This window comes from Lithobates pipiens, unplaced genomic scaffold, assembly GCF_037356315.1.
Source record: "Lithobates pipiens isolate NorthernLeopardFrog02 unplaced genomic scaffold, aLitPip1_a1.2 Scaffold_1, whole genome shotgun sequence".
NCBI classification, from domain to species: domain Eukaryota; kingdom Metazoa; phylum Chordata; class Amphibia; order Anura; family Ranidae; genus Lithobates; species Lithobates pipiens.
The window spans coordinates 230,562,798-230,578,263 of record NW_027507685.1 but is presented as its reverse complement, the minus strand read 5'-3'; the positions used below and the strand labels follow the sequence as shown (position 1 = coordinate 230,578,263).

At 46.5% G+C, this 15,466-nt stretch overlaps 1 protein-coding gene across 1 annotated transcript in view; it reads right to left on the bottom strand.

The window, feature by feature from the left end:
• Nucleotides 1–15,466, bottom strand: part of LOC143984248 (uncharacterized) — a 104,830-nt gene that overhangs the window by 16,231 nt on the left and 73,133 nt on the right. Inside the window, exon 13 of the mRNA XM_077484537.1 lies at nucleotides 2,123–2,207. Within this exon, the coding sequence (XP_077340663.1) occupies nucleotides 2,123–2,207 (85 nt within the window). The remainder of the gene's footprint in view (nucleotides 1–2,122; nucleotides 2,208–15,466) is intronic.

The window sequence follows — 15,466 nt, the reverse complement described above, 5'->3', positions numbered from 1 at the left end:
AGCGCGCCCGCGATGTCGGCACCCGAAGCCGATCTTTAGATCGTCACTCGGGTGCTGCCGCCGCCATCTTGGGTATGGGAATCAGGAAATGGAGCCTTTCGGCTTCATTTCCCGGTTCCCTACTGCGCATGCGCGAGCCGCGCAATAAGGACGGTCCCCGCTGCCTCTGGGATCTGTGTGTGTTTCCCAGCAGGCAGCGGGGCACTTGCGGAAGGGGGTGGGCACTTGCGGAAAGGGGCGTAATCTACGCCCCTTTCCGCAGAGAGCTATCCCGGAAGTGGGTGCAGTTACCTGGATTATCCAGGTAACTGCACCCCCCTCCCCCCTGAAAGGTGCCAATTGTGGCGCCGGAGGGGGGGAGGATTCCAATGAGCGGAAGGTCCATTTTAGGGTGGACCTCCGCTTTAAATGAATATGCATTTTTGGTACCAAGATTTCTATTCGGTGCACCTCTAATACATACTATCCATTTACATCAGTCACTGCACTCAAGAAGCTTACAATCCAAACTCCCTATTCTCACATGCACACAGATACCTGGGCCATTTTTAGACGGGAGCCAATTAACTTACCAGCATGTAATTGGAGAGTGGAAGGAAACCCAAACAAGCACAGAGAGAACGTACAAACTCCATGCAGATAGTGTCTAGGTTAAGATTCAAACAGAGGAGCCCCACTGCTGCAGGAGTAAAAATTACTAGATGACTGATTACTTTTGGCTAGCAGGCCTGTGCAATGGAAGTGCTAAGTGGAAGGCTCTAGCTACGAGGACACGTGCCCAAGTCCCAGAGCCAACCTCACAGCTGCTTCTTCTCTTCTATGGGCTTTCTTCTGACAAGAAACTGCTTATGACATGACCTAATGAAAGTTTATGTTGGTCTACTGTGCATGTGCAGACATGAGTGAGAAGAGACAGGCGGCAGACAGCCATAGCAAATGTAGAACTAGGAAAATATGGACCTGTGGAAAGTGATGGTGGTTAGCAAAAGGTTAAAGCAAAAAAACTTGAAAAGGAAAATAGTTTGGGACTTTAAATGAGGCCTCTGAAGTAGAAATCAGAGGTACTTCCATCCCGGCTTTTGCGCAGCAAAAAGAGAGAAAAGGGTTTAGGACTTTGAGTGAAGCACGCAGCTGGAGAGCAAGGAGGCACTAAAGGTTATCAAAATTCATTATATTCCATAAATACAACATACAATACAATACATTACTGGAACAGAGATACATTGAGACCTGCAAGCCATCTAAAGTTGTGTCCCATAATTTATAATATGCAATATAAATACGTAAAGATAAGATACAATTGTATACGACGTCCCATACAGTAGTGATAAAATAGTCACTGACTGTAAACATAAGGTAGCAGCATTGTTGGTTCAAACAACTGGATGTATAACCATGATTGTAGCATCTATAGCGCGACGCGTTTCATGACTGTCACTCATCAGGAGCAGACGTTGTAGGGATGTCTAAAAAATTGAAGTTGAATTATGATAACCTTTAGTGCCTCCTTGCTCTCCAGCTGCATGCTTCAATCAAAGTCCTAAAGCAAAAAACTTAACCTGAAAAGGGAAGTTCTGCTGAACCGCCTCCTTTGCATATATTGGGATTTTTTTTTTTCTGGGAGCAGTTATCCATTTCTGGCAAGTACCCGCTCCCACTCAAAAGCTTGCCCCCCCCACCTCCTCGCTCGCAACCAGCAAGTCACACCTGGCTTCCAAATGTCAAGATGGCCGAGCCAGGGACCCAGAGACTGGCGAAAAACTGACCCAGGTGAGGACAGCGTTGGATCCCTGGACTGGTAAGTGCGTATATATTAAAAGCCAGCAGTATTTGTAGCTGTTGACTTTAATTTATTTATTTTAGAATGAGGTTCCTCTTTAAGGCACCATTCACACTTGTGCGACTTGTTATGCAACTTTGGACGTCAAAGTTGCATGACAAGTCGTCTTCCATGTTTCCCAAGGATAACCAGTCATATATACTTGACTTAAAGTTGCAGCGACTTCAAAGAAAACTTTGCTTTAAAATTTACTCAACCTCCAAAAATATACTGGATGAAAAAGTACCAACATGCATTGCGTGTGCGCAATTTCACATTTTCAAGAAAGATCTGTTTTCTCACCTGGAGAACTGAGGCTCCGGTAGTCCTCCATCCTCACGTCTTTGCACAGACTCCCCTGTACGTCTTGTATGCAACCAGACAACTCCTAAAAGAAAAATACAATAAATTAATAAATCAACCAACATTCTTAAGGCTCATTTACACTGGCTGTCCCTGCTGAAGACAATCTACGGTGAATTGCTTGTCAGAGGGCATTTAACATGCAGTGAGGAGGCATTCTGTTGCCTTTAATCCATAAAACCCTGCACCACCGTGCTGCAACTATCCCACAACACAGCTGAATGAGTTACATTTGACAGGTGGTACCACCTGCTGAATATGACATTAGGGGAAAACTTTGCCATGTCACCTGCATGTGTACGCCCCCGTCTGCTGCCTTTGCAGCTTAAAGCAGGCCTTCAGTAATTTTTTTCAAATTTTCATCTATTAAATATTCTGCCCTCCTTGTTTTAACTTTGGATAGTAAAACATTTTTTTCTGCCAGTAAATACCTTATACAGCCAACTTCCTGTTTGGCTGGTAAAAAGCCTAGGCTTATGACATCATGCACCGTTCTCTGAGAGTTTGCCAGGAAGAGAGGGGTGGGGGATGAGTCATAAGAGGGCCAATGAGAGCTGGAGGTGTGTGTCTGTGCAAATCCAGGAAGTGAACAGGCCGCAGCTTCAGCTGCCCACAGTTGAAATGGATGCAGCCAGACTTAGCGGAGGGAGATGTCCACACCATATTTGGCAAGTACAGAATCACATTATACATAAAATATTATGCGAAGTGCCTGGAGGGAAGCTTCAGAGTGGCAAAGATGTTTTTATTAGAAATTAAGTGAGCAAACTGCAGTTCCTCTTTAAGGGTGCATCTTCCACCTGAGTGCATTCATTTTCCATCCCAATCTGCCCTCGCTCCCTGCACGTGTAAACAAGGCTTTAGAGCCGGGGTGTCCATCCTGCAAATTTGCAGATGTTTTGGGGAATTTTTTTTGTAAAAATGCAGTCAAAGAAGTTGGACTTTTATAAAAGTTTTAATCTTCCCAAAGAAAAATGTCCCACTCTTCACAACCACGCCTTATTGCAGTTTTCAGCAGAACTTATATTTGTGATATGGATGTGTTCATTTATGGTAAACCATGTCAAATGTCGCACTCATATGTTGCCCTCTTTTACAATAATGTAGCCATAGTGACAGCACTCCTGACAAACAATCCGCCAATTCACCCCACTGCCAGACTTATCCTTTCCAGAGACAATGAACAGTCATTTGCAAGCTTGGTTTTTGTTGTTTTATTGGGGGATACAACTTGGATAGAGATTGGGATATGGGATGCCCATAGAATTAATCATTGCCATCATATTTACAGGTTTCAATATACTTTGATCTGTTTAGAGCCTGAAGATAGAATGTGAAAACTTGACCAAGTAGAAATCTTCTCCTGCAGACTGTTACTCCCTCTGCATCTCTATGCAGACTATGGCTCCCTGCATCTCTATGCAGACTATTGCTCCCTGCATCTATATGCAGACTATTGCTCCCTGCATCTCTATGCAGACTGCTGTTACTATGAGTTCTCCATCCATCACCATGTGAGGGACAGAAACATCACTTTTGACCGTGTATAAGTAATGGTCTTCATTCTCTTCACCACCTGCCCAAACTTGCTTCTCCTTGCGCACTTGGTTTCCTCCTGCACAACTTTTAATTACATTAGGGTAGAACACATCCTCTAATGGGTATGAAGAACTCGCTCTGAATAAGCCCCTCTACTGGCTCTGGTGACTCGCTGCTACTAGGCCTGAGGCCTGCAGAACCTCTCCCCAGAGACCTAGTAGGTTAAAGCCTATGTTCTAGGAAATGGACTACTGCTCACAGCCAGTCCAACTTGCACACCATGTGTTCCCCGGCCACACTGGTTTGACACACATCCCCACAGTCTCTTTTCTGGTCCAGGACTCCTCACCATCCACCATGTGCATGATGAAGACTCTGCTAGTGATCATGTAGAAGCAGAGTTCCCTTACAGAATCCCTGGCACATCCTCCAGCCATCCACTGTGGTAACACTCACTGACCTTCCAACCTTCCAGCCCTGAGTACTTGATGAGGAACTTTCCTGGACCTTGCGTTCTGACAGCTTCTCCTGCCCCTTTGCCCCAGGAGTTCCCTGCCACTGACTGTGTGGTGACAGAGACATTGCCAATGACAGTATAAAGGCAATGTTCCCTCACAGTTCTCCCCGGGCCTCCTCCTGCGATCGGTAAACCCCCCCCCCCCCCCACACACACACACACACACACACACACACACACACACGGGGGTGTGCTCCTGCAACTGTCTAGCATTCCATTCAGTTAAGGATTGGTCAGAGCTCCCACATGTGCTGCATGCCACTCCAGCTCTGGGCCCAGCCTTCTCTTCCAGAACATTCTCTCTGGAAGCAGGGGAGGTGCCTCAAAACTGTAGCACAGGTGGTCCCACCCACTGCTACTCTAACCACTCCCAGCCCCCAGATCAAAACAGATAGGCCTATCGAGCAGCATAAGCCTGCCTAAATTTGCCTGTGCTGAAAAAACCTAGTAAAACAACCCATGCTAGCACCTACCTTGTGGTAGAGGGTACTACAATAAAAAAAAAATTTTAAAAAAAAAAGTACAGATAGGTACATTATCTATATCAGTGATCTTTATCTTGTGTTCTGCTCGACTTTTTCCGCTAATCAGCTCTCCTTATAGTTTGTGTATTTTTTGTGTGGCCCGAGACCATTCATCCAATGTGGCCCAGGAAGGTCAAAACATTGCACAGCCCTGGTTTAGAGCTACTGGAAGAACTGGCATCATGTATCCAATATATAAAGACTATCTCACCGTTTCTATGCCCATTCAGTAAAATGGGAAACTAGCAACATGCCCTATGGTGCAATAGAGGAGAGGAATTTGCAGCATTTGTAATAAGGCGGTAACCACGCAAACTACAAGTTGTAGTGATCCTGTGCTCCTCCCATGTAAAGTACTACAGAAGATAATCCGGTCTATTCCACACTGTATAACATACAGTACATCAAACTGTATACTACATATGTTCACATTACACAGCGACAGTGATATACTAGGGGCTCAGTCACATGGGCAAAAAATAAGCTGCATTGCGATCTGTACTGTATACAGTTTTATAAGGATCTGATCACATCAGGATTACACACTATGAGCCCATAACATAGCTGCATAGATCCATAAAGTGTTTGGCTGTGTAAACCAGAACAAGAAAAATCTGCATCCACAATCTAATTTTGACCGAATTTTAAACCGTACATATGTAAAAACTTGTGCAAACATTTACATGCATACCGTGTGAAAGGATACAGTCTATGAACTTCTGCCTAGTGAAGTCAGGGTCATAGGGAGAAGTAAACAATGTGTAGGCAGCGGCACATATTGACCTCAGCGGAGGCAATTCTATGCCCGCTCTGCTGCCACTGACTGGTCATTCGAGTCATTCAGGGATGGGGGAGATATAAACAGAAGTGTAGAATCTTAAAGCTGCTCTATGCATCTCATCTCCTCAAATACAGACATCAGCAATAGTGTATGGCTGGCCATACATGGTTAAAGATCAGGTTGGAAAAAAAAAGAAAAAAGTATTTAATAAAGATCTGTCAAACATGCATGCGATGCACCATCATTGTATTCAAGACCCCCCCCCCCCCCCGATTATTGACAATCGATCACGAACATCATAAAATGGTACATTTTTTTGTCGATTGCCAGAAGTTATGTAAAGATTTTTTGACCTTTGCAACCCCCCCCCCCCCCCCAACTGTATTTAAATGAAAGCTCTCTTTTCATTGCCTTTAATTCCGGAGTTACATTTTAACAAGCACATGCACTGTACGTTTTTTTTTTTCGCACTGTTTCTGATAGATTCTACTACAGTTTCAAAAATCATATTGTTTATGCTACAAAAAAAAAAAATCCAAAACGTGAAAAACTGGCGTGGCCCTTAAACTCCTCATTGCCATGGACACAACTAGACAATCGTGGTGGTGAGCGTCTCCCCCGTGGCTGTCTGCCTTGTGGCTCCCCATGCAGGCTGCTCAGCTGTTTCCGGGTCAGTAGGTGCCACAGATGGACTCTCCCTTTGATGGTGGCTGGCGCCGCTGTAGTAATTGGTCCACATGCATGCATCCATCCATCCATCCATCCCTTCTGGGTACACTGTGTGAGCAGCAGGATTACCCCTCTGTTATTCCATCGAGACACCACCTCCACAGGTGTCCCATATATTTCTCACTAGCATGCAGCTCCTGGTTCCTTCTCTGGGATTCCATTAGCCAGACAGCCCCCGCTACAACTCATCTTCTTGGCCAAGAGAGGGTTAAAAGGTCCCATCCATCCAGGGCTGGGTGGACATAGGCCTTCTGGCTTGGTTCATCCTTTCTCTGGGGGGGTCTCCCTTCGGGGGAGCCTCAACCGAGTACTTAGGTGGGTCTGTCTTGGCAGACCTTCCAGAGAAAGGGGTCGGCTTCGGCCAGAAGGACCAAGTAAAGTACCTCAGTCCCCGCCTGGAGCCTAATGCCCCGGGGGATCAGTGTAAGGTCCTTACTAGTAGAGGGCAGTGTTACACCTGTTGCACGTTTTGTGTTTCACTCTTTATGTGTGTGCCCTTTTTTTGGCACCGGGTGGAGCTTTGTGGGTGCGTTTCACATGCACCTGGCTTTTAAAAAAAAAAAAAAAAAAAAGAATCCACCCAGGTCTGTCTACTTACCACTGTACAGACGGCTGTTTGCTTTGCCTCGATTTACAACTTCTTGCTTTTATGAACCATTTATTTCTAATTAATGGTGACAGTTTATGAGGTTCCTTTATATTGATCTAAACACATTACCCGGTCGATATCACTATGAGCAGACCCATGGCCCCCTAGCATAGGCTTTGTGCTTACTGTATACTATCCGATTGACTAATTACACATCTCACAGCCTGTGAGCTTTTTTTTTTTAGATCACCACTAGGAACCCCTTATTTATCCGACCAACCCCCTACAAGGACCTTAGTAAACCAGGGGTAAGGTATCCATTGTGCTGGACATCTTTGTGTGCGTTTTTACATTGGTACCAGTCCTGTCTTCTCGCACATTCCTCCTGCAGATTACATATCTCGGCCTCCCAGTTTGGCAGAGCTGAACGTGTTGTGCTGGTTTTTCCCCTTCCTTTTAGGTTAGGTTTTTGTTTTGTGAACCAACATGAAGGGTCGTTCTTTTGCCATAAAAAAAGTTGCATTTTGAGAATAAAGAGTCCACTAAGGCTGCTTTCACATTGAGGAGCTTTACAGGCGCTATATTGCTACAAATAGTGCCTACATAGCGCCTGCAGAGTCCCTCCTCTAACCCCAGTGTGAAAGCCTGAATGCTTTCATACTGGAGCGGTGCGCTAGTAGGACGGTTAAAAAAAAAAAAAAAAAAATAAAGGTCCTGCAAGCAGCATCTTTGCAGCGCTGAACAAGTATGACTTTTTTTTTTTTAATACACAAAGCTTTAATATCACTATAAGCCCAAAACACAAACATATTGCAGCTTATCAATTCCCTTCTGTTTTATTTAGCAGACCGGACTGGACCTAGAGATAAGCGTCCATAGGGATAAATGGATCATCTGATGAGGAGATCTGGCTGAAATAATGATTGGAGTGGCTGCGTGAAAGGGCCATTATAGTTCAGCCCCGATTCACACTATAACCCTGCATGTGAATGGCAGGAACCACACCACATTCCTGTGGAAGTCGCACTCGATTCAGTGTGGTGAACCATGTGTTTTGAATGAATTCAAATCACAAAAAAAAAAAAAAAAAAAAAAGTGCAGTCATTTTTTTTTGGAGCTGCACTGCAACCGGATCGTATGGCCCTTTTGTACCATGCGATCCGGCGCACTGCATTTGTAATCATTTTGGGGTGTCATTAACTTTGTATTGACACCTGCAAGAGATCGCAAACATGATGTGATTGCAATGTGGTGTGGGAAACACGTGCAGAGATTGCTGCATATATACATTTTATACCATCCAATATATGGAGATCAGACTGGGCACTACACATGTTTACATCACACAATGATGGGAAGGGATACAATGTAACATTCTATCACGGTTTCTATACATTGGATCTCACCCTCCAGGAAGTGAATTCTGTATACAATGTAATCGGTTTATATAATTGTACAATATTATTATAGATCAGACAGGGCACTACACATGTTTACGTCCCAGGTATACAATGTAACATTTGATCAACATTTCTATATATCTGCTTCCAGACCGCAAAACAACGTATCTGTACAGCGTTTCTGCCTCGGGGTCTTGGGCGTGCGCAAGCGGCGACCCGATGTGTCCAATCACAGTGGGAGACAATCAGCGGGTCCTGCAGCCGCAGGGACTAGCCGATCGTTCGTATACATATTGGCCTAAACTGATGAAGAAATTAGATTTTTTTTTTTTATTGGAGGGCATTTAGGAACCCTTAACTTCCGAGTGTGAAGTTCAAGGGACATATGGCTACAAATGGACGCAGTGATCATTGGTGCAAATGGACACATCACTGGTGTCAAGGGAAGGAATAGTGCCCCAGTGTCGGGCACAGCGGGGAGGGAATAGTGCCCCAGTGTCGGGCTCAGCGGGGAGGGAATAGTGCCCCAGTGTCGGGCTCAGCGGGGAGGGAATAGTGCCCCAGTGTCGGGCTCAGCGGGGAGGGAATAGTGCCCCAGTGTCGGGCTCAGCGGGGAGGGAATAGTGCCCCAGTGTCGGGCTCAGCGGGGAGGGAATAGTGCCCCAGTGTCGGGCTCAGCGGGGAGGGAATAGTGCCCCAGTGTCGGGCTCAGCGGGGAGGGAATAGTGCCCCAGTGTCGGGCTCAGCGGGGAGGGAATAGTGCCCCAGTGTCGGGCTCAGCGGGGAGGGAATAGTGCCCCAGTGTCGGGCTCAGCGGGGAGGGAATAGTGCCCCAGTGTCGGGCTCAGCGGGGAGGGAATAGTGCCCCAGTGTCGGGCTCAGCGGGGAGGGAATAGTGCCCCAGTGTCGGGCTCAGCGGGGAGGGAATAGTGCCCCAGTGTCGGGCTCAGCGGGGAGGGAATAGTGCCCCAGTGTCGGGCTCAGCGGGGAGGGAATAGTGCCCCAGTGTCGGGCTCAGCGGGAAGGGAATAGTGCCCCAGTGTCGGGCTAAGCGGGGAGGGAATAGTGCCCCAGTGTCGGGCTCAGAGGGAGGGAATAGTGCCCCAGTGTCGGGCTCAGAGGGAGGGAATAGTGCCCCAGTGTCGGTCTCAGCGGGAGGGAATAGTGCCCCAGTGTCGGTCTCAGCGGGAGGGAATAGTGCCCCAGTGTCGGTCTCAGCGGGAGGGAATAGTGCCCCAGTGTCGGTCTCAGCGGGAGGGAATAGTGCCCCAGTGTCGGTCTCAGCGGGAGGGAATAGTGCCCCAGTGTCGGGCTCAGCGGGGAGGGAATAGTGCCCCAGTGTCGGTCTCAGCGGGAGGGAATAGTGCCCCAGTGTCGGTCTCAGCGGGAGGGAATAGTGCCCCAGTGTCGGTCTCAGCGGGAGGGAATAGTGCCCCAGTGTCGGTCTCAGCGGGAGGGAATAGTGCCCCAGTGTCGGGCTCAGCGGGGAGGGAATAGTGCCCCAGTGTCGGGCTCAGCGGGGAGGGAATAGTGCCCCAGTGTCGGTCTCAGCGGGAGGGAATAGTGCCCCAGTGTCGGGCTTAGCGGGAGGAATAGTTCCTTGCATCAGTGGGAAGAAAAGCTCTCCAAGGGCCGGATAATGGCGAGCAAAGGGCAGCCCACGGGCCGCAGTTTGGAGAGCCCCGGTATAGGTCATACAGTGCACATGGTTCTATCACAGTGATGGGAAGGGATACAATGCAACATTCTATGTATTTGTGGATTCCCCTCCATCCGCAGTGTTGTGTATACAATGTATATCCATGTATATAGTGTAGAATATATGAAGATCAGACTGGGCACTACACATGGTCACATCACACAATGATGGGAAGAGATACAAGGAACATTCTATTATTTCTATACATTGTATGTCCCCTCCCCCCTCCATAGCACTGTGTATACAATGTATGTGTAGGGTGGTGGTGGTGGTGGAGTTGTATGGACACTCGGTCACACTCCTATCCCCTCCTCGGTGTATGTATACAATGTATGGGCACTCCATGTTTACATGGCCCCCGGTGGGGAAGTTCCATTCATACTCTCTCCTCCTCCCCGCCGCCCCATACACCCAGGCCGGGCCCGGCTCTCCCCCCTCCCCCGGTACTCTGCATCTCCCGCCACACACACACGCCGTGTCCTCGCACAGGGGGCGAGGAGGGTCGCTGCCATACCTGCTGCAGGCACACAGGAGGACTCCGGGCAGGAAGAGGGCGCCGATTGGCTCATTGTTCCCGTCCGTTCAGAGCATGCCGGGAATTGTAGTCCTAGAACATGAGGAACAAGCCGAGACCAGCCCAGCGTCGGACTACCGATCCCAGAAGCCCCCGCGGCAGGCCTGATCAGTCGATATAAAGCAGCCAATCAGCTCAGGAGCTCGGCGTTCCTGGGATTTGAAATCAGCGGGGTATAGTCAGGTCAGCGATGTGGAAGACAGGCGGGAGCACATTTCCCCGTCTACAATACCAGTCCTACCCGGGCCCAGGAGTCTCATCATATCCCGAGTCCCACTATGAGGGGACGCCCCGACCTTCCAAAGACCGTTATAAATCACTAAAATAAAAAAAAAATGTGTTTCACTGTCAGAGTCCATTTAATTTCTTTTGTGTACAAATCCACCTGGTGACCAGATTTTATCTGACATGTGTGGTTCACAAGTTAAATTTTTTTTTCTATATATATATATATATATATATATATATATATATATATATATATATATATATATAGATAGATGCCTAACATGCCACGCTTTACAATTGTGCACACTCGTGAAATGGTGCAAATTACAGATCTCCACAAGCAACGCTTTAAAAATGTGTACAGGTTACCAGTTTAGAGTTACAGAGAAGTTCTAGTGCTAAAAAAAATTCTCTTACTCCAATGATTGCGGCGATACCCCACATGTGCGGTGCTTTAAAAAAATAAATAAAAAAAATTCAAATTAATTAAATTTTTTCTTTCTACACTGTACCTTTAAGTTTTTTGTTTTTTTATTACTTTTATTCCTATTAAAAGGAATGTAAACATCCATTGTAATAGAAAACAGCATTATAGGTTCACTTTGAGAGATTCGTCGTCAAAAAGACCCCCAAATCTCTCCTTTACCTTTAAAAGCAAATTAAAAAAAAATAATAATAAATTGTTTTACTTTCAGCCTGGACCACTATTCTATCAAGATACCACTACCCATCAGAAAATGCAATGAAAGCGACATTCCGTTGCGGCCATCTTGGTACACCCCACACTCGTCCGCAGTAAGAATACAGTCAGAAGGCGGCAGGTGGACATCTTTTTACACTGAAGTCTTGCATTTCACACTTATTTTTACCAAGCAGTGGTGTTGTCAGATTAGCAAATTTGTGAGATTAGCACGCTTGCCGCTGTTTTTAAAGTTCAACATCAAAACAGTGTCACGGATTTCAAAATACCGTATGCTACTATACACGCTCAGTTTACTGGTAAAAATAAGTGAGAAAAGCAAGACTTCCTGGATGTAAAAAGACGTCCGTCGATGGCGGGTGTCAAAAGATGTCCACTTATCGCTTTCTGACTGTAGCCTTACTGCTGACATGTGCGGGGTTGCATCAAGATGGCTGTCACGGAACGTCGCTTCCGTTGCATTTTCTGATGGGTAGCGGTATTCTGATAGAACACCAGAAGTGATGTCATGACATCACTCCAGTCCTCCAAGGCCATAGAGGCAGAGACGATCTAGTCAATTATTACCTCTTTGACCAGCCAGCTGCACCGTCAGATTGTTTCTTGGGCATGCCGGTGGAAATGGTAAGCCCGAAAAACACAGACAGGATGGGAGGTGTGACGTGTGAAGGATTGTGGCCTGCTTGAGTGCTCCTATAGCAAAGGCTTGTTATTGGGGGGCACTCGGTAGATGGGAGAAGCCAGGACCACTGACAAATCCATTACACAGAGCTGGAACGTATAACATAAAAAAAAACAAAAAAAAAAAACTTTACAAATCACTTTAAAAAGGAACACAAGATGATGATACAGGTAAGCTGGTGCCTTCAGCAGATAGAACACTGAGCAAACAGCCCAATCTAACCCCCCCAACTCCTGTAATGCTCCAGCTTGTAGCAAATCAATATTAGGAGTGGATGATCAGAACAGAGGGGAGGGATTGGTGTGCATTGATGTACTCCAAAAAAGGGATTTTGAGGCAAGTCAAAAAAAAAGACAAATGGTTTTCATTTTTTTTTTTTTGTAAAACGGATTACAGTAGAGTTATTCCGGTATAAATGGATGTTCAAAAGCAGTCCAACTGAGGGGTGAGCAGCACAGCATATAACACGCTAACAGGTCCACAAGTAACAGTAAGTTACCAAAAGCGGAGCTGCCTGAAAAACCGTTGCTGGCCTCAGAAAACATCCACTTGGTAAAACTTGACAAACTGTCCATAAAAATAGATGCCCGATGCAGAAAAGCCCATGAATCATATAATAGTGTACTTTGACAGGGAAAGGTGGTACCTTAGGTTATCTTTAAAACAGGAACTTCACTCCCCCTTGATTTAGATTTCATTTTTTTTCCCCCCCATCTTACCTTGCTGGCCGGTTCTTTGAAAATGTACTCACCCAACCAACATTGTCTGCTGCATTTTGTTGCTCCACTGCCAAACACTGTGGTCCATGCCACCACCTTCTTTCCTAGGTCTTCTGCCAGCCCTTCATGACATATGCCATGCCACTATGAGGTGGCCAAAGCCTCCTGGGATGCGGGTGTCCCAGGAGACTGGAACTATGCCATTTTTACCTAGAGTGAAAGGTGAAAGCTCAAGCTTTTAAAAAAAATAAATAAATAAAAATAAATAAACGGTAAGGAAGACGGAGCAGTAAAGAACATTACAATAAGTTATAATGTGAAGTGAATGTCCATCTTAAAAGGAGGAGCTGCAGTTGGGCATGCGAATATTAAAACACAGCAGCTACAATTTTTTTTTGGCTGCTGACTTTTAATTAATACACTGACCTACCCAGGGATCCAGCATCTTAACTGTGGGCAGCCGGCTGCGACTCTTGGCAGCTTAACAGATGGTTGCTCACTGCGTATGCACAAGCCATGCTGCGCTTTGTGAATAGTCCCACAGTCTTTTGGGATCTGTGATGTGTCCCAGAAGACTGCAGGCAAGGGGGAGTGGAGGAGAACGTCCGCTCAGATCGTCTAGGCGATCCAAGCATAAGTGGGAGTGGGTACCTTTCAAAAACAGGTACCCACTCCCCCGCCCCATCAACATAATGTGCCAAATATGTCAGATTAAGGGGGTGGAGGAAGGAGGAGGAAGTGTAGAACTTCCCCTTTTGGGTGAAGTTCCTCTTTTAAATCTAAGTTTGATAGATGACCTGTCAAAATCACTTGAGATGGTGAAGCAAGAAGCAGGCTGTCCACTATAGGGACCCACAGGAATAACAAAACAGGAGTCAGTTTGTCTAAAAGAAAATTCAACTGCGAGATAGACGTTAAACATCCAGGCAGTGGAGGAAAATCTCCCTGGCATGCCTTGGAGCAGGACCGAGAGATTGGATTACAGTGTCCTGGTTAAAGTTCACACTTCATAACATGTTACACCTGTAGGTGTAATATGTTACTTAAAAAGCAGACCCCGCACTCTCCAAGCCACGGTTGTGACAGTGGGCTGGAGATCTTCTCCGTGCACCCCAAAAAAAAAAAAAAAAAAAAAGTAAGTATGTGCAGGACTCCGCTCATATTCTGTGAATGGAAGAACTACAACTACCATCACCTATGGTGGCTTACAGCTTGTAGTTTTCAATGATCTACCAGGGAGCTGATGAGCACTCTAGGTAGTTAATTGATTTTTCCTGTCATTCAGTAACTGCCTGCCTGTATGAGGTACGAGCAGACCGCTACACTGACAGGAGCCTGGCATTGTATCCCCGATCTGCATATTGCAGGTGCAATGCTTTACAGCAGGGATATGCAATTAACTGACCTCCAGCTGTTGAAGAACTACACGTCCATGAGGCATAGCAAGACAGACAGCCACAAGCATGATACCCAGAGGCAGAGGCATGACAGCACTTGTAGTTTTGCAACAGCATATCCCTGCTTTACAGGCTTCTAATAATAAAAAAATAATAATAAATGCAACCTTGTCTCTTTGGAGCAATGGTTCTGAGCAGGATAAATCCACAACATACAGGTTCAAGGGGCTTTATCTGATGAGTCAACAGCACCTGGTTGGGGTTCCACTGATTCATTGTGGAACATAGAAGCAGGGCTGATGCAAGGATTTTTGACACCCTAGGCTAAACCTCATTTTGCCACCCCCCTTGGCTCCACCCCCTTTGCCATGCCCACGTATGCCCCACCTTTTTAATGAAGGGCCCATCAAATGTAGCCTCATCAGTGCCCATCAAATGCAGCCTCACCAGCGCCCATCAATGAAGGTTTGCCTTCTTCCATTCATTTTGAAGTCGGAACACACAGTCTGCCGCCGCCACTGCACCTTTGACACTATGTGTGAACAGAGCGGTGGCTGCCTGCTGAGACTTAGTTGTTTGCTGCAGGAGAGTAGGAATACCAGTAGCTGAGGGCCCTAGGCAGCAGTGTGCCCTACTTTGCCTAGTGGTAGCACCAGCCCTGCATAGAAGGGAAACAATCTGGAAGATTTACTAAAACTGGTGCACACAAAATCTGGTGCAGCTCTGCATAGAAACCAGCTTTCAAGTTTTATTGGTCAAAGCTTAATTGAACAAGCTGGAGTTAGACACCGATTGGTTACTATGCACAGCTGCACCAGATTCTGTGTGCTCCGGTTTTAGTAAATTTCCTCCAATGTATGCAAGGACTGAGGCAAGTGGTTTTTGAAAGAATTGCAGGGGCAGAAAAATTACCCTTGATGATAAAGTGGTGTTGCACAAAAAAACAAAAACCATTTGGAATTTTTTTTTTACTTACCCCTAAATGCCTTTTTCTAGGGGGTCCCTCGTAGTCTCCCTCCTTCAGTGCTTGGGCTGGTGACATCCCTTCCCCTCGGCACAGGAAGGGCTCAGCTCTGCCTCCTCCCTCCTGTCAGTCATCTGGGACACGTGACAGGTCCCAGATGACTGCGCGGCCAATCACAGCACTTCTCGCGCTTGCGCAGTGGGTGTCCGGCTGTGAAGCCGCAGCCAGATGCCCACAGTTGC